Here is an 18,661-nt window from a genome sequence, read left to right as displayed (position 1 = left end):
AAAAAGACTTATTGCAAAAGCTCTTAAAGATAAGTAGCACTTCAGCCCTGGCAGGGCTCTTGCTTGGTGTGTGGGGCCTGGGGGCTGGCAGGGGCTGGGGGAGGCCAGTTTGCACTGGTCTGAGAGGGAGATGACGATGCACTGATGGACCTGGGGAGCAGAGACTCGGCCAGAGCCAGAGCCCAGCTGCTGGGGCAGGTCCCTGCGTGCCAGGGCAAGGGCAAGGGCAGGAGGAGCAGCGGTGGCCCCAGGGCAGCGAGCTCAGGGATGCCCCGATGATGCCCAGGGCTGGCGGTGCCCGGGGGCAGCTGCTGCTGGTGATGGGTTAGGGGGGTGTTCAATGGGGTGGGAGCCTGCGGTCCCGTGGACCAGAGCACCCTGTGCCATGGGGTGTCCCTCAACCTGTGAACCCCTTTGGTGGTGGGGCTCCAACGCATGGCTAAAGCGGTGCCAAAGGAGCATCCTTTGTGGTACCCCTGGCTGAGCCGGGCCAGTGGCTGCAGCTGAAACGGGGTTCAGGAGTTTTCCTTCTGCCTTTCTGCCCCGAGGATGGCTGTTTTGGGGGCCGCACGGGGTAGCCCCAGGTTCCCTGGGGAGAGGAGGGACTGTGGGGCAGGGCTGGTGCTGGCCAGGCTGTATGGAACCCAGGGGAGACAGGCAGGGAGACCACGAGTCTTCAGTGCCAAAGTGGCACCCCATGGCCGTGTCCCCTGTGGTGCTTGTGGCCAGCCAGCAAGCTGGGTGGCTGAGCATCGCCGTCCCTGGGGCAGGATGCTGAGGAAGACGTTGGAGGTGCCCCATCTTCATGTGCAGGGAGGGCGCAGGCTGCGAGCCACTGCGATGCCAGGGGACAGCGAGGCTCTCCTGGGACTGCTGAACCCAGGGCCACGTCTGCTGAGCACACCTCCGTGATCCAGAGGGTCCCAGCAAGCACCAGCCAGGGCGTTGGAGCAGGATGAGCATGGAGGCGATGGACGGACAGACAGGGCTGTGGATGGAGAGTGCGGCCAAACGGCTGCTTCTTCTTGGCTTCTGGGTTCTAGTTAAAAAGGCCGAGGGGAGCCGAGGGGGGGGCCAGGCCCCAGCCCGCTGTGCGTGTCGCTCCCCACACCACAAGGGTGGCCGGGCTGGAGCATCCTCAAGTCTCTGAACTCACGGGGCAGGCACGGAGCAGCTGCCCCAAGGGGCTGCGTGACCCGACCCGGCTGCCGGCCCCCAAAGCCGAGGCTGTGGCTCTTGTCCGTGTCCCACCGTGTCGAGGAGCAAGGTCCCCTTAGATGTGTCTCTCTGCTGGCGCTGGCAGGGAGGAAGGGCAGCTCTCCGGAGGGCTTTGGTAGCTCAGGTTGTACATCCAGGCGTCGGTTAGCAGGTGAAGTCCTCAAAGGTGCCCCGGGCCGGGTGGTGAGGTAGGATGTTGGCTGCGTACGTCATGCCTGCCGGGTGGCCACGTATGCTTTCACAGGGGTTCTGCAGGGCAGAGGATGGATGGGTACCAGGGGTACTGGTTTCACCCATGCAGAGACCGAGTCCTGTCCCCCCCCCCCAGCATCTCTGCCTGGTGCCTCTGCTCCTTTCGTAAGCATTCCCTACAGTGGTGGCACCCCGTGGCCCACCTGAGCTGCAGGAAGGGGACCAGCACCTCCCACGGCACTTACGTGGCGTTTCACATCGTCCATGCTCAGCGCGACGCCCTTGTCCGTGTTGCTCCTCTTGTGGTTCTTGCGGCACTTGCCCCGCCGGCACAGCCGATGCTTTATGACCTGTGAGAGCCACATCTCAGCACCATGGGGGCTCCTGGGGGGCTCTTCCCCATGCCCCACATGAGTATTCCAGTGCTCCACGATAACCTTGCCCCCCGGTAGCTGTAGGACGGCAGAGACCCACCTCATAGGCATAGTCGAACAGCTCCAGGACTGTGAGGATGCTGGCCCCAATGAACAGCCCCATCTGCCCTCCAATGTCACCTGCAGAGGAGAAGGGAGCCGTCAGGGTGGGGTGAATCCAGCGCCTGGTGGCAGAGGGGAGCAGAGAATGGGCAGAACTCATCACTGCTGTGGCCGTGGCAGTGGGTGCCCTGCTCTGCATCCATGCTCTCAGCACATCCTTGGGAACAGGGCCACGGTGCATGGGGCCAACCTTGTTGTTAGATGCCGCCTGGGTGCTGCTGCAGGGCCCCCAGCACAGCCACCAACACTCACCCAGCAAACCAGCCACCTCGTATGCCTTCTTCTGCTCAATGGTCTCATAGTTCAGGGCTTCGAAGAAGATATCCAGCACCAGGATGTTCTCCCTGTGCAGGACATAAGACAAGGCTGAGATTTGGGATGGAGGGACAAAAGATGCCTCCCCATCGCTGTGGATGCAGCATGTTACCCGATGTACTGCTCCGACTTGTTGTACTTCTTGGCCAGGTACTTGGCAGAGGCTTTACTGGGGATCTTCACCATGGAGAGCTCTTTGCCATAGCGGGTCACATTGCAGGGCATCTCACAGACACAGTACTCATTATCCTTTTCCACCAGGAAATCTGGGCAGGGAACAGAAGGAGATGGAGAGATGGAGAAACCCAACACACGCAGCTCGGCCCCGCAGGGCCCCGCAGCCTCACCTAAGGCCGGATCCGCACACTCCTTGTACTGCTCCGGGGTGCAGTAAGGGGCATCGCCTGCAGGGGAGAAGAGAGCAGGTTTCCCTGGTGGGACCATGGCAGTGGGATGAGGCTGGGGGGGCGCGGGCCCTGCCGTGCCCAGCGCTCACCTGGCATGTGCACCATGCGGCAGTTGCAGTTCTCCACCAGGTAGCGCGTCTCGCAGTCGATGCGGCAGGCGGTGATGCTGTAGGTGTCATAAAACTCCGAGTCGCCCGCCACGGCCTTGCAGTCGCCCCAGGGAGGTGGCAGGTAAATGAGCTGGCATGGGGCAGAAGCCAGGAGTGAGGAGAGAAGCCCACCGGCCCCCAGGATGGAGCCCTACAGCAGACACCCTTGCTGTAAGGGTCCCTGTGACATAGGGGCAGGCAACAGGGCCATAGGGAGGAGGCTCAGTGCCCCACAGCAGGTCTAGCTCCCAGTGCTAAGGGGAGCATCCCAGATCCGCCCCCCCAGTCCCTACCCGCTGCTCCTGGCAGGACACGAAGGTCTGGAAGCCGGGAGCTACCCCGAAGCCCAGCTGGTCGATCAGTGGGGGCTCATCCTGACTGTGGATCTGCACCTTGATCCCAGCTTCAAACGAGGTCTCATCTGTGGCAGAGAGAAGGAGGGTAAGCACGATGCTGGACCCCACTCTGCAGGGCTGTGCTGCATGTCCGTCCGTCCATCCATCCATCCATCCATCCATCCATCATCCATCCATCCATCCACCCATCCATCCATCATCCATCCATCCATCATCCATCCATCCATGCATCCATCCATGCATCCACCCATGCCTTTGCTACACTATGTCCTTGTCCCCTGTGCCTCTGACCCTCCTGCTCCAGCACCCAGGAGTGCAGCAGGGAAAGTGTTTGCCTCTATTTATAAACAAGTGATGGTTGCTTGTCTAAACCGATGGGGAGTTGCCATGGCAAAGAGCAAAGATAAGGAGGAAAAAGGGAGGAAAAGGACCCAAAGTGATGAGAAATGGAAGGAGGGAAGAGGAAGGAGACTGAGGGACATGAAGGAGCTGGGAAGCATCCCGGGAGCTGCTGGTGACTGAGCAGACCTGCTGGCAGAGCTGCTGGGGCCGTGGCTTACCTGTTTCCCCCCACACTGGCAGGTATTCATCCTGCTGAATGTCCAGCATGATCTCCAGGCCGTTGCCAGTGCCCCCCTTCATGGTGATGAGCCGGGGCTTCCCGTCCTGCCCCGCATTGAAGGTGTAGCACTTCCCATAGCGGGTGAAGACCTGCAGGAGAGGACACAGGGCTGAGGCTGGGGCCCCTCTGCCAGCATCAAACTGATGCCAACACCACAGCATGGAGCCAGGAGGGAATTGCCAGCCCCAAAACACAGTCATCCCCAGCCTGGGGTATGATCCGGCCCAGGCTCCTGCTCTATGGGGTGTTTCTCACCATTGGAATGGACCTGATGGAGGAGGAGATGTTCCCCACCATGGCACAGACTCAAAGGAGACGTTAACAGAGTTAAAGCACCTCGACCCCGCATACCCCATGGCAGCCCCAGCTCCCTGAGACGGCGGCACTCAGCCCTACTCCTGCACCAGCATCTCCTCCAAGCCCTCCTCCATCCCTGCAGAGGACAGGGCTGGACAGGATCCCGATCCCTCCCATCCCTCCTCGCCCGTTCCAGCTGACACCTCCAGCATGTCTCCATAGAATCATAGAAGATTTAGGGTTGGAAAGGACCCGAAGATCATCTTAAGATCCATGCCACTGAGTTGCTGCCAGCCCAGGCAAGGGGCACACGAGGCCGGTGGGCTGCAGACCCCATGGTGATGCCAGAACAGAGATACCAGACCAACACAACCCTGGTACTGCTCTCCATGTCCCAGCAGCAGGTCTCTGCAGCCAGAGCTCCAATGAGACTGGAAGCAGCCTGTCCCTGAGCTGGCAAGGACAGTGTCCCCCGCAGTGCCTGATCCCACACGGTGCTGGCCGGAGCTGCTCCCTGCCCCTGGCCACCTCGGGGCTACTCACCACGGCGAAGTCACCGGGGCCACACTGCTCGCCCCGGTAGCTGCAGCTCAGCAGCATGTCCTCCAGCTGGTGGCAAGTGCGGTTAAAGAACACGTACAAATTGAGGGGCTCATCCTCCTCCTCCTCGGGGCCAGGCTGGGCTGGGGTGAAGCCCAGCTCCATCCCAGGCTCGTAGTCGACCAGGGGGCCCAGGTAGAGCAGGTCCTCGTGGCTGAGCTGCGAGAGCCGCACGCGGTTGATGTTGCAGAAGGTGATGGCGGGGAAGGTCATCTCGAGGCTGTCCTCCTCGCGGAGCAGCGTGACGTGGTGGTACTCCAGGTAGTAGGCGATGCGGTCGGCCACCTGGTAGAGGAAGAGGGAGAGGGAGAGGAGGAAGGCGAGCGCCCAGAGCGCCTGCCGAGCACCCAGGCTGCCCTCCACAAAGATGTGGCTCAGCCCGTGCAGCGTGCAGCTGCTGGCAAAGGCCACAAAGTCCGTGGCTGCCCCTGCGTCCTCCTCTTCATCCTCCTCCTGCTCATCCAGGAACTCATCTGCTCCGTTATCTCCTGTCCCCGTGGCTGCAGCATCTCTTGGTGCTTCCTCGCTGGAGAAGGAGATGGTGCAGAATATCTGGAGAGGCATGGTCCAGCGTGGGGGTCCTGGTCCCTGCCCAGGGGTCTTCAACAGTGGGTTGGTTCCTTGGGGTGTGGGTGAGAGGGGCTGGGGGGGAGCAGGGAGGGAGGAAGAGGCAAGTTCAGAGAAGAGAAACAGGGAAAAGGAGCGAGAGGCGCGTGAGGGAGAGGAGCAGAAGGATGCTCAGAGGGGACAGAGAGAGGAGGATAAATCAGGAGCAGGGAGGAGGAGAGGAGGAGCAAGGGGCGGTTCTGCAGGCTCCCAGGTCCCCGGGGACAACCGGCTGCTGCTGGCAGGACGGAGCCGGCTCCAGAAGCACCGATGCTTTGGGAGCTCCTGGTGCTGCCTGCGGGGCCCTGAGGAGCTTCCAGGTCCGGTGGACACGGGTGAGCACGGGTGGACACGGGTACCGGTAGTGCTGCATCCCCACACTGCATCCTCCATCCTCACTGCAAGGCAGCCCGGTCCTGGCAGCCCGACCAGCAGCGCCAGCCAAGGTTTCCCTGCCGGGTGCCAGCCTGTTTCCAAAGCCACCATATGCCAGCCTCCAGGTTCTTCATCAGGGCAGCTGGAACCAGAGGTTTTCCCAACATGCCTGTGACATTGTCCTGCTGCAGCGCCCATCCGGGTGGTGCCAGCGAGGGCAGGAGGATGCTGTGGTGTCCCCAGGCTGTCACGGTGCTCATCCATCCCTATAGGATAATCTCCAGGTGCCATAGGGCAGCAGCATAAGCATGAGAGCATCCAGTAAAGGCAGTGTCCCGAGCGGTGTGAGGTCCATCCTCCAGTCCAACGCTGTTTTGGGCAGGATTTGGGCACTGACATGGTCCAGGTGATGATTCCTCCTGCAGAGCCCAGCCAGTGCATGGTCACCTCGTGCTTTGGACCCCTGTGGGGCACAGGGAGCCACTGCTGTCCCTGGGGAATGGTGTCCAGGCCTCATAGTGCTGGGGTCCAGGAGGGCAGCCCTGGTGATGGCGGTGGGATGGAGCCGGCAGCCGGGCACAAAGGCATCTCCTCGCTGCAGCCCTGCAGCAGCACAGCCCCTGCCTGTGGTTTTGCCTTTCTCCTGCACTCAGCACTTCATAAAAGCATCAATGTGACCACAGAGCAATCTCCAGCCCCTTCCCAGCACTGCAGCCGCCACCACTGGCCCAAGGGGAAGGGGAGCATCTGAATACATCTAAATACAGCAGCACTTTGATGCACAAGAGCTGGACAGGAGGCTTTGGTGGGTGTCTGGGTGCTCATTGCATGCCCTAGCCCACCAGTTTGGCTGCTGTGCCTCCTTCCCCACATGCACTGTGGGGCCTGCAGTCCGTGAGCACATCCTGGCTTATGGATATGGGCACCACCAAACTGGGTGACCAAATGCAACCAGGAAACTTGTACAGGTCTGATCTGATACCAGAGCAAATCCCTCTGCTCTTCGCAAGCGACACCGGTTAATGGGAAGGGCATGCACTGGTGATCCCTGGCAGGGCAGGCTCAGCCAAGATGATGACTGATGATGTGACAACGGGTTGTCCTTTGAGGAGCCATCCTGGGGCTCCTCAGGTTCAATATATCCAATAGGGCCCTTGTGTAAGAGGGACACTGGCAGTTGCCACAAAGCTGGGGGCACTGTTGGCACCTGGGAGAAGGGGTGGGTGACCTTGGGAATGAGTGCCAGAGCCATGGGATGAGACTTCATAAAGCCAAGAGCAAGGTCGTGTCTGAGCTGGAAACTCACCCTGAGAAATAGGACCAAGGAGGCGGATTGGGTGGCTGGGAGCCACTATACCACGGGGACCAGGTCACATCCCAGCCCTTTGCCTTTGATGGAGACAAGCTGCAGCTGCATCCTGGGCTGGGCTGGGCTAGAAAGGCATTCCATTCAGCTGGGATGGGGTTTGAGGATGCTGGATTGGTTACACCCTGGGGAGGCAAGCTGTGCTGACTGTGTGCTGTTAGAGGATGCTCTGAGCAGGTACGAGCTGGCTGAGCTTGGGGTGGGATTCCTGGTGCTCCCTGCCTCTGGGGCAGGCAGTTTCTGTGCAATGCCTGTAGGAGGGAGAGGGGAAGAAGGAAGGAAAATGGCAGAGAAGCCTGGAGGGGCTTGTTTAGCCCTGGTAGGGCACAGTGGGTCAGTCCCTGATGGTGTGAGCGAGGGGTTGAACTGATCCCCGTGGCATGGAGAGGTTTAATGTGTCTTCTTGGGAGCAATTACAGCAGGGAGAGGGATCAGCTGTAATGAGAACACTCCATCCTCAGCTGGCGCTATTAACTTGCCCTGCTTGCTTTAAACAGCTTGTGGAAGGTGCCAGGGCTGGTTCCCAGCAGCCGAGAGGTGCAGTGAGGCTGAGCACATCCCCGGCTCCGGTTACCACCTCCTGTCCCAGCGCTGACACTTGAGCTGGGGTGAAGGTGACCGGGGATGGTCACAGCCACGGGCACGGTGGCACCGGCACTCCGGAGAGTGCATCCTGCATCCCCAGCTGGGGGCAAACTGTGGCCACGGTGCAGCCGGCGGGGTTGTCGCCCTGCTTGGTGCGAGTTTGGGAGGTGCTGGAGGAGTCCTTGGGCTCGTTCCAGCTCTTCCCTTGCCAGGAGTTATTTTTACCCTCTCTCAGGTAAAGCTTTGGCGGGGGAGAGGGACGGGGGATGCTATAATTAACCGTGACATCAGCCCCCGTGGCGGCGCACGGCGGGATGCTGCTGCCACACCTCGCCCCACCGCTGGGGACCAGGGATGCTCAGCGCTCCCCTGCCGCAGCGAGGGATGCGGGAGGATGGAGCTCGGGTCCTCCTGGCTCCTTCAGAGCGCTTGCCCGCGGTCCTGGGGCAGCTGGGCCCCGCTTTGCAGCTCCTCATGGGCCCAGGAAAAGGAGGTTTCCCGGAGTAGGGGAACACGGAGGCGGCGGGAGGGAAGCGGGAGGGGGATTTGACGGCAGCAACAGCACATTTCACAGCCTGTCACGCTTTAATGGCAGAGGAGATCAAAGCCGGGATGGAGTTATTCATAGAGATAAACCAATCCCCGAGGAGGCGAGGAGAAAACAACATTGCAAGCTCTGTTAGCCCAGGCCTGCAAGCGGCAGCCCAGCCCTGGGGACGCTGTTGCAGAAAGTGCCTCTGGAGCTGGACCCTTTTGGGTTTGTAATTGGGGCATTGCCAAGGGCTGGCTGAGCTCCCTGCATCATCCCGGGGGGTACCCAGAGGCTGGAGCTGACCGGTGGGAAGGGGTGAAGCAGCCAGGAGCTGGATTTGGGAATGGGTATTTGATGGAGCAGATGGGGTCCCCTGCAGCCGGGCTGTCCTGCTCCCACAACACAGCTGGGTGTATTGCATTGAAGGGGGGGAAAATCAGGTTTGCAATGAACCTTGGCCCAAGAATGTGCTCTGCAGCTCCCAGAGATGCTGTCGTGATGGTGGTGGTGGCACCCGCAGTGCATCCATCACTGCTGTGGGCAGGATGAGCAGCTTCTGTGGCTGCAGATCCCCTCCCTGACCCTGGTGAGAGGCACAGTGAGGGCAGCCAAGCGAGGTGGGATTGCCTGGGCAGTGGGGATCTCTGCTGGGACTAATCCTGCCACCCTTTATCAGATCCTGCCACCTTGCCTCCCCGTGCTCCGCCAGCCAAGCCGGGCGCAGCTTGTGTTATCCAGCCCTTTATCCCTCAGATTAGACGCTTCACAGTGGATTAGCATGTCACATTCTAATGCAGAGAAATTGATGATTAAAAAGGAGTTTTTCCTCTGTATTATTCCCCACCTCCGCCTCCTCTCCACCCCGTCCCTGCAGGCCCAGGCAGCCCAGCCCCAGCCATGGGGACTGGTGATGCTGCAGTGCTGGGGGATGCAGCAGCCCTGTCCCTGGCTCACAAAGGGGATGGGACACCAAAGGTCTCTTTTTGGGACCGTGCAGGGTTGGCATGCTCCAGCCCAACAGCTTTAGATGGCAGAGCTCCCTTGGACCATCCAACCCCAGCATCTACAGCACAGGACTTTAATAAAAAGCACATTATGGTGAGTAATGTGCTAAGTGGACTTCATTACGGACCAGGGGCCTCCCTGGCTGCCGTTGTTCCATATGATTTCATATCAGATGAGCCTTATCTCCTCTCCAAACGCTTCCATTTAAACTCCATTAATCTTTCAGAGCTGCTCTGGGCCAGTGCTGCTGAGCGCTTCCCTGCTGGGTGCTGGTGCTGCTGCCCCAGTGGCTTGGGGTCTCTGCAGGGCTCAGATGGGATCCCCATAGCTCTGAGGGCAGTTGAACGTGTACCTGCAGCCGGGTCCTCCCCATGCATGCGCTGTGACACCTCCCAAAGCCACCTTATCCTTGGATCCACTTATCCAGGGATCCATTTACGCTCTTATAACTGAAACTGTTTGTGATGCTGAGAGCTTTCCAGGTGATTTACCCATTGGTGATGTCCCTTTATGCCACGGAGGGGTCACTGGCACTGTGCTGGCTCCTGCTTTAACGGGATACAGAGGATGCTGCTGCGGTGCCGCTAATTCCCATGCTTATCCTGATGCCTTTCCATGTTTCCTGCCGATCAGGAATTACCCATAAGCAGGTTGTGATTCCTTCCGACGTCCTTCACAATTGCTCAGGCAGTTCATGCAAGAAGATTCAAGCTGATGCTTTTATTGGTGGCGGAGGGGGGGGAAGTTGTATCCCTGTCTGGTTTCCGTGCTCTGCTCGCTCGCGCCGGCTCGCCACACATCACGGTTTTCAACTCTAATCTAATCCAAGCAGGGGAGCTGCAGAGCCCCGGCGTGTGGCTGCTCTTGAGGGGTCTCCCTGTCCCTTTCCTTGGCTGTGAAGCAGCAGGGAAAGCTGAATCAGAGGGCTTAAAATCCCTGATAAACCAGAGGGAAGCCCATGCTCCAGCGCTGTGCGGTGCCCATCTCTGTCCTCGGGGTAAGAGCTTGGTTGCAGGTGCACCAAACCCTGCACCCAGGAGCAAAAAGGAATAAAAGGTCCTGTTCAAGTGTTGGGGCCTGTGTGAGTAAATAAGAGGCTGAGATGCTGAGGAGCTCCTTGAATGGAGGGACCGCAGGGATGCCTGCTGCTTGGAGAGGCCTGGCTCCGGCCGAGCTCTCCGCAGGCATCTGGAGAAAGGGAGATAAATGAAAGCTGTGGCAAAAGGCTGGGAGTTAATTTCCTGGCTCTCCCAATGGAGATCTCTGCCTCCTCTCACTCTGCCTTGTGCTCTTGGGACCTGCCCCACTCTGCCCCAGCTTCTCCCCATTTGGACTGGGTATGGAGATGGAGAAACGGCACCAGGAGCTTTCCTGGGCAGATGCTTTGAGGCGGTCACAGTTGGTGAAGGCTCTGGGGCTGCTCACCTGGGGCTCAGATACCCACCAAGGGGACAGTAAGGGGAAGGGTCTGGAGAAATCCCATGGGCCAGGGCTGCATTTCCAGCTTGCAGCTCCCTTGGGGGCTGGCATCTGCGAGGCATGCACCCTTGCCTCTGTTGTGGCTCGATAGCACTTGAAAGCCTCTTCATCTCTTCCAGCAGCCACAGATGCTATTAAAGCTTATTACTAATAATTAATAATTCATTTTTAAATGATTCTTTATGTGCAAAGGCATCTCAAGAGGCGCATCAATGGCCTGAGGTGCATCTGAGCTGCTCCAATCCCTTGGCGTGACCCCTCTGGGTGCACACAGCGCTGTGTACCGTGGCTCTGAGCACGGCTGTGTGTGCTGCTGCTGCTGGACATTGCCCCTGGGCAGCGCCAGGCAATCAGTGACCCATGCCTGGGTCTCATCCTGCTCTTCAGTGTCCTCCTCTCTCCTAACCGCCTGCTGGGATGGGTGGGAGCAGTGCTGTTCAGTGCTTGGAGGTGCTAAATGATTTACCTGCTCGGTTGCAGAGCCACTAATGAAGCAGCTGTGAGGCACAGGCACGCGTCGGCCTCCCACCGTGCTGGGCCCAGCACCGATGTCCTCAGCCTGCTGGTTCCTGACCCTCTTCTGCACCCGCACAGCCAGGATCGTGGTGGGTTCAGTAGCATCACTCCCAAGCACCAAACGCACTGGGGTAACACCAGCGCATCGCTGTCCCGCTGCAGGATGAGTGCGAACTGCAACCGGCTCCCAACCAGAGTTGTCTCCATGTTAATACAGGGGGGAGCAAAGCCCCACAAGCAGCTGAAGGATCCCAAATCCTCACACCGGTGTCTGGAAAAGCCTGGATGAAGCTGCAGAAAGGAGGTGGCTGCAGAGCAACACTCGCCGGTGTCCATGCTCCGTGCCCAAGGGCTGAACTGCTCACGGCTGCTCTCTGGGTGCTTTGCTTCGAGCCCAGTACAGCGATACTGGAAAACCTCTGTGCTGCCAATGAGCCCTCAGAGGCCGGGTGCTCCCGACCCCACTGTGCTTCCCGGGACAGCCAAGTCCCTGCTGCTCCTGTGCTCCATCACCTCCGCTCCTTCCGCGCCAGGCAACCGGTGCCCCGCTGGGATTGCTTCGTTCAGCTGGAAAATGATGCAACCCCTGGGGTCAAACGCTGCTGCTGTTGGACAACAAAGAGGCCCATGCAGAGGGGGAGCCCGGCTGGGAGCTTGCAGGTGATGCAGGTGGGGATGATGCTGTAGGGTCCCGGGGGGGGAGCTACCAGGATGCTGGAGGTGAATCGCTGCTCGGAAAGAACGGCTCCACACGAGCGGTTTCAAATGCTTATAAATGATTGAGGAGCCCGTGTGCTGCTTTAAGGAGTGATTTACATAAATCACTTGAATGTCTTACAGGATTTGTACACGTGCGGGTGCCGTGCTGGGAGCTGCTGGGCTCAATGAGCACCGGGTACCAGCCCCAGCACAGGAGGATGATGCTCTTTGGGACCGGTGGCCATCCCTGCTGCCTGCATGGGCTTCCTGGGTTGGTTTTCCAGAGCCAGATGAGCCCATGTGGGGTTTGTATTAACTGTTGAAAGCTGCAGGAAGGATGTGGGTATCAGTGATTCCTGCGCTGGGCTCTCCAGCTGTGTTGGAGATGCTTTTGACTCCAGCTCTATGATTATCCACTAACGCTGCGCTGCAGGAGAGCTCTGCTCACCGCGGGGCTCCTGGGCTTGTGACTGCTGCAGCTCCATGCAGGGCCATGGGGTGCTGGGAGCTGGACCCTGGGTCCCCTGGTGGGTGCTGAGGGTTGGGATGGAGCAGAGAGAAAGAGCAGCGTCCCCTGCTTGAATACCCTGAGACCAGCAGCGTGCAGTGGCTGCAGTGAGGAGGCTGTGAGCTGAGCAGGGAGCTCGGGGGGTGCAGAGAGGCTCTGGGGCTGCAGATGGGGTTTAGCAGGGTATGGAGGGCACAGTGGGGTGCAGAGGGGCACAGCAGGATCCGATAGTCCAGTGGAGTCCAGAAGGTTGCAATGGGGTGATGTGAGGTACAGCAAGATGCTGCTGGATCTGTTCTCTGTCACAGTAGCTCCTGCATTGCTCTGGAGATGAGGAGGATGCTTGGGAGTTGCTGGAAGTGCTCCAGCCCTTTCCTGTTCCCTCCCTTGCTTCTCTCTCTGTCCACTCGGTATTTCCAGGGCAGAGGATGCAGAATTCAATGCAAAAGGCAGCGGCATGATCTCCATGTCAAACTCAATTCTCCCTAGTGCCAGCTCAGCCTTGGAGCCTCATGGAAATGCTCCAGAGGTCTTAATCCTCTGCAGCTTCTGGAGGATGTCCCATGCACTCTGCCCCAGGGCTCCCAGCTCCATGCCAGGCTCAGCCCTGAAGCAGGATGGTGACAAGGAGCTGGGGATGTGGCTCCTGCCCTGGGTCAGGCTCATAGAGTGCAAGAAGGAAAAGCTGTAAGTGCTCATTGCACTGTGCCAGGCTCCTTGCATGATCCCTGGCTGCACTGACCCCCCCCCTCCCCCCCAAAGGGGCTTCATGAGCATGGGGCATCATCCTGAGTTTTAATGCTGGTTTTACACAGGGCACCCCAATTCCTGTCCCATGGGCACGGAGAGGGAGCTCAGCCTCTGTGTTTCTCTTTATTCCCTGTGATGCAAAGGCAATTAAGGGGGTTTAGAGCCCAGAGAGAGGACTGCTGGGCCTTTCACTTGCTGGGCAAGGAGCAGAGCCATAGGGGATGAGGATGGAGGGAGAGGAAACACAAGCTGGGAGCCAGCAGGGCTGCCAATTCCCGCAGAGGAGCGAGGGCTCCAGCTTATGAATAATGAAGCCACGAGTGTGAACCATTGATCCCTGCTGCTAACGGGCACATCAGGGAGCACGGCCCTGAAACGGGGGCAACAGCGAGGGCAATTCCCCCTTCCCTGCAACGGGAACCAGGCAGCCACCCCCTGCCTGCTGCATGTGTGGCTCTGGGCACAGCCCTGCGGATGGTGGCATCCTCAGCCCGTGTCCCTCATGGTTGTGCCCTGAGAAGGGTCAGGACTTGCCCCTCAGCCTTGTGTTTGCCCCTCTGGGGACAGTTGGTTCCCCCTGGGACTTCTTAGAGGGTTCAATGCCTTATACAGGGTGAGTTCAAGCCTGATCAGCTCCACCCGTGTCCCTGGAGCATCCCTGCATCCTGCACATAGCTGCTGCTGCTGCCGTGCACCAGCCAGGGTAGGTGGAGATGGAGGGAGATGAGCAATGCCAGGGACCTCCTGATGTGGCCTGGTGACGATGCAGGATGAAAGAGGAGGAGGGAAAAGCCCATCTAATCCCAGGATGGGCTTTCCCACGGCATCCTGTGTGCTGGGGCATCCTGCCCTGGCTGCACGGTGACACCATGCGCTGGGGCAATGGGGCTGACACCCAGCCCCAGCCCCATTGGGGTGCTCCAGGATGGGTGCGATCGCACGGGGGGGGGACACGGGCAGGAGCCCCGGTTCCCCTCATTTCCATTCGCCGCAGCTCCCCCGAGCCCTCCCTTCTGCCGGGGCCCGATAACGCGGCAGCCGCGGCGGATCGGGGCCGCGCCGCTCTCCCCATCGCCGGCCGTGCTGGGCGGCATCAGCATGCAGGCAGCATCGCCCCCCGGCCCCTCGGCTCTCCCGATGGCGATGGCGGCAATAGGAACAACGCACATCCCTGTGTGCATGCAGGCGGCTCCCCCCGGCCCGTGGGCTCTGGGGAGCCCCAGAATCCCCCCTTAGCAAGGCCCCTCCTGAACACGGCACCGCTGCTGTACCAAGGGGAGGAGAAGGGTGACAGTGGCTGTAAAAGCACCCCCGCAGGGCATGCCACAATGCAAAGGGCTTCCCGATGTGAACACAGCCCCTGCATGAGGTGGGGGGATCCCCATCGGGGCGTTGTGGGCTGGGGGGAGGTTGGGGCATCACTGGGTGATGGTCCCTAGCACCCACCAGCCCTAACTGGTGCCATCAGGCCCAGAGCAGCACAGAGCCTGGCTCACTCTGGGTCCAAGGCAGGAGGAGGGAGCAGCAAACCAGCATTAAACATCAAACCAACCCCTCTGAAAGCTTCTGTGAACCCGAGGACCCCCGTGTGGGGATGGGGCAAAGGTTTCTGGAAGAGCAAAGTGGGACGTGACAGCAGGCAGGACCCCGCACGCAGGCAGCACCATCCCCATCCCTGCCCGTGCAAGGCTATGAGGGGAGTCCAAAGAGCAACAGAGATGTAGCACAGAGCCAGCTTTTTCTAATCAAATCCATTAAATCATCCCAACCTGCTTGCAAGGAATAATCCAGGCAGGAATAACAGCCCAGCTGTGAGGCTATTCTGCTTTAGCTGGTTGGAGGGGATGCGGGAAGCAGGGTGCGTGGACCCCGGCAGGGAGCTGGGATGAGGGGTCCCTGAGGATGCTTTGGTGGCTGCATGAGTGCTGGAGGGGATCCAGCCCCCTCCAGGCTGCAACTTGCCTCCATTTAACAAATAAAGCGCCTGCTGGTTGACAACAAGCATCGCTCTGGGTAAAGAGCCTCTCAGAGGAATTGAATGCAGATGATTAAAATCACCCAAATTGGGCCAGGACCGGGGCAGCAGCTCTGCGGACGCTCAGCCAGCGCCTTGGGATGCTCAGTGGCTTCATCCTCCCTTGGCATGCAACACGAGTGGCACATCCCTATGCTGGGGACAAGGATGGGGATCCAGACCAGCGCAGAGCAGGAAGAGCCACCCTGGCTGCCCAATTTCTCAGGCAGCACCCGAATAGCCGGCGCTGTTCAATTCCCAGCTGGATGGGGGAGAGGCAGCCGCAGGGGGATAATAAAGGCTTTATTGTGCACTGCATCCGTGCACAAGCACAAGACACAACCGTGTTGGGGCACAACGCCGGGTGTGCCACCAGGACCTGCTTTCCCTAAGGGATCCATCAAGTCCCCACCGCCCATTGCTGTGGCTCTCACTGGTGTCTCCTCAGCACACGGCCGTTTCCAGCACAAGGTTTCCAGCCCGGCATGCAGAGCCCAAGTGACCCTGGGGTGCTTTACCCATGCAAGGAGCACACTGAGGAGCACCAGGACCTCAAGCCCCAGCAACACCCTCTGGCACTGGATGCTGCCAGTCCCTTCCAAGCTGAAAGGAGCAGCTCCAGGCCCATGAAAGGCAGCGCTGGGCCGGGGCCACGGGGGCACTCACCACTTTGAAGTCTTCTGGGGTGCACTGCTCCCCACGGAAGAAGCAGGAGAGCAGCATCTCGCGGATGTCGTGACCGGCGCGGTCGTAAAACTCCAGCATGTTGAAAGGTTTGGGCTTGAAGTTCCGGAAGTTCGCCTTGTCCTGTAGGATTTCCAGCTGCTTCTCGTCGGCGCTCTGCGTGTCCGGGATCTCGTATCTTGGGGGGAAGAGCAGGCAGAAGCTCAGGCCTGAGGCTGGCACAAGCCACTGGAGCTGCACGTGAGCTTCTTCCATCCCGACCCCGCTGTGGGCTCAGCAAAGTCCTGGCCACTTCGCATGTGGCATTTTCACCAGCATGAGGAGCTGGTCCCACAGCGCCAGCCCTGGTTGAGGCCCTCCCAGCCCCATTCCCTTGGTGGCATCATGGATGCAGGTGGTCGCCTTGCTGGGATGTGGCTTGAGTGTGATGGGTTTCAACTCCTGCTCCCATAGATGTAACCCCCTCCCTGGGGCAGTGGTGAAGCCCCTTGGCAAACAGGAGCCTTGCTGATGGCCCCAGGCTCATAGCAGTGGATTGGCAGCACCATCTACAGCCATGGGGAGGGCTGGAGATGGTGGATGAGGGGCTTCACTGCGAATGCTGCCACCATGGCCCAAGGAATGGCAACAACCTGGTGCTGGGGCATGGGTGATGTTCTGCAGCTTCACCTGCTGGTACCCCCAGCCTCGCTGCATGTGTCAGGCGTGCAGGACGTGGTGCTGGAGCCACGCAGCATGGATCTGCCCCACAGGCACCCCAGAGTGCCCTTGGCCTTGCTGCATGGGAACGATGAGTGCCGGATCCATCCAGGGATGCCCAGCCTGGGAGCCACGTACCCAGGAGCAGAAGCAGGACCTGGTGGCTCTGTGGTGTTGCTGCATCCAGCTACAGGGCTGAACTAACCCAGGATCTGCTTCCTCATGGAGACTAAGGGGATGCTGTGGTGCCCTGGCTCGTGGAGATGATGCACCTGAAAGCACTGGCACCCACCTGTTATTGAGCAGGGCGAGCAGCTCCCCGGCGTGGTACAGGTCGTTCTTGGTGACGCGGCTGAAGCGGAACTCATTGAGGTTGCAGAAGGTGACGGCGGGGAAGGTGAGCCTGGTGGCGGCCACCTCGTCCAGCTTGGTGACGTGGGGGTACAGGAAGTAATACTGGATGCGGTTGGTGCAGACGAGGGTGAGCAGCGCCAGCGAGCCCAGGAAGCACAGAGCCCAGACCACGCGCTTCAGCGACAGCCGCTCGTAGGAGAAGATGTGCGAGAGCCCGTGCAGGGTGGAGCTGCTGGCGAAGGCCTGGATGCTCACGGGCTGCCCGCTGTCCACCTCCTCCTCGTCCACCTTCAGGTCCATCATGGTCTGCGCTGGCACCCCGGGCTGGCCACTCTGCGGAGAAGGGAGCCTCTGGGTGCTTGGTGCCACGGCAGCCTTGTGGGTGCTGCTGCTGCCCGGCCCATGGCATCCCCATGAAGGGATGCTGAAGAGGTACCCAGGTCATGGGGCAGAGGCTTTGCTGTGCCCTGCTTTCCCCACAAGCCTATATATATATATATATACACACACATATATGTCTGCATATATATATATGTATATACATTTGGGTGCAGCCTCCTGCATCTCCTCCCCTCCCACCTCCTCTCTGCCCTCCCCATCCCATGGCAGGACTGGGCTGCCATGCCCCCCCCCAGCATCCTTCTGTATCCATCCATCCCTCCCTTCCCATCTCCCCCCCCCTCCCTCCGGCTTCCCGGTCCCCCTCTGCCTTCCCCAAATGGCACCGGCGCATCCACAATCAGACGAAGGAACCGAGGATGCGAACCTGGAAGCGGGGCCGGCGGCCGCGGCCAGCGCTGGGCTCCTTCTGCTGTGCGACGGTGGCTGCCGCTGCGTCGGGGATGCCGGGGCTTGGGACCAGGCTCCCTCCACCTCTTGCGGCTGGGTTGGGGGAGCCGGGAGCGGGGAGCGAGCCGCGGCGAACCGGAAAAGAAGGAGGGGAATAAAAATAGCCTCGGTGGTACCTTGGTGCAAGCGTGGGAGCGGGGATGCGCCGGGGCCTCGCTCAGCGCCGGGCGGGGGGACCGGAGGCGACCATCGCCGGAGAGGAGGCAGCTGCGGGGTGTGAGGAGGAAAGAGGAGGAGAAGGAAGGCGAGCGAGAGGCTGCTTCCCTGCCAAACACATGGATACCTCCCCCCGTGGCTCTCTGGGAGCGGGTGCTTTCTTCAGATGCATAATCCGCATGAAGTCATTGTCTGTGCGCTGGTGGGGCCGGAGGCCGGGGTGCCGCAGGCCGGTGGGCAGCGAGGAGGAGGAGGAGGAGGAGGAGGAGGAGGAGGAGGAGGAGGAGGAGGGAGAGGCGGAGGAGCTCCAGCGATTGCAGGCTGCTGGCAGGGGCTGTTGGTGCTGCTGCCGTGTGCATGTGGGTAATGTGTGTGTGCGTGTGCGCTCCCATCCCCCTGCGCCTACCAAGGATGCTCCAGCCCCTTTCCCCCCCACCCCGAACCCCCCCATACACCCCTGACCCGGCTCTGCCCTGCCACGGCCTCCACCACCCTCGTGGGCTTCACCCATGGGTGCGCTGGGCGCTCACTCACACTGGGGCTGGTCCTTCCAGCCCTTTCTGCTTGGGGTGGCGATGGGTGCCTTGAGCCTCTGCCCCGGGCTCAGCCCTGCTCTCTGCTGCATGGTCCCCAGCACGATGCTTGCCCCCGTGGCCCTGTGCAGGACATGCTGCCCCTGTCCCACCCCTTCACCTTCTGCCATTGACAGGCATCAGAAGGGTGCTGCTGTCCCCAGGGTGCTCCCTGCTGCCTGGGCCAGGAGGCTCTGGGTGCTGGGTGCTCTGCTCCTCC

At 60.3% G+C, this 18,661-nt stretch overlaps 2 protein-coding genes across 4 annotated transcripts in view; both read right to left on the bottom strand.

The window, feature by feature from the left end:
* The window catches only part of LOC133208924 (cytochrome c oxidase assembly protein COX14), a 190,459-nt gene that overhangs the window by 19,844 nt on the left and 151,954 nt on the right, over positions 1-18,661 (bottom strand). The window lies entirely within an intron of this gene.
* Positions 925-17,730, bottom strand: ASIC1 (acid sensing ion channel subunit 1). 3 transcript variants are annotated; one of them, XM_061347168.1, is made up of 12 exons: positions 17,631-17,730; positions 16,803-17,188; positions 15,794-15,989; positions 3,734-3,884; positions 3,111-3,238; positions 2,758-2,908; positions 2,609-2,665; positions 2,374-2,527; positions 2,199-2,290; positions 1,885-1,964; positions 1,656-1,760; positions 925-1,467 (listed from the first exon to the last, which is right to left on the bottom strand). In XM_061347168.1, exons 2-12 carry the CDS (start codon positions 17,165-17,167, stop codon positions 1,363-1,365), a joined length of 1,584 nt encoding a protein of 527 aa, XP_061203152.1. In that variant the 5' UTR covers positions 17,168-17,188; positions 17,631-17,730; the 3' UTR covers positions 925-1,362. The 3 variants fall into 3 exon arrangements, with proteins under 3 accessions (XP_061203152.1, XP_061203151.1, XP_061203150.1); XM_061347167.1 differs by having other exon boundaries at positions 16,803-17,197; positions 17,631-17,719; XM_061347166.1 differs by lacking the exons at positions 15,794-15,989; positions 16,803-17,188; positions 17,631-17,730 and adding an exon at positions 4,636-5,287.

The sequence above is a fragment of the Neopsephotus bourkii genome, unplaced genomic scaffold (assembly GCF_033783945.1).
Source record: "Neopsephotus bourkii isolate Nb327-2 ecotype Australia unplaced genomic scaffold, CSIRO-AGI_Nbou_v1 NB_309, whole genome shotgun sequence".
NCBI lineage: Eukaryota > Metazoa > Chordata > Aves > Psittaciformes > Psittacidae > Neopsephotus > Neopsephotus bourkii.
Note: the sequence above shows the minus strand (reverse complement) of the source record. Positions and strands in the feature narration are given on the sequence as shown.

Coding starts and splice junctions, on each gene's coding strand:
- ASIC1 (XM_061347166.1), bottom strand. CDS start 5,256: ATGCCTCTCCAGATATTCTGCACCATCTCCTTCTCCAGCGAGGAAGCA. Junction 2,909..3,110: donor TGTCCTGCCAGGAGCAGCGG/GTAGGGACTGGG, acceptor GCCCCATGCCAG/CTCATTTACCTGCCACCTCC. Junction 1,965..2,198: donor CGAGGTGGCTGGTTTGCTGG/GTGAGTGTTGGT, acceptor TCTCCTCTGCAG/GTGACATTGGAGGGCAGATG.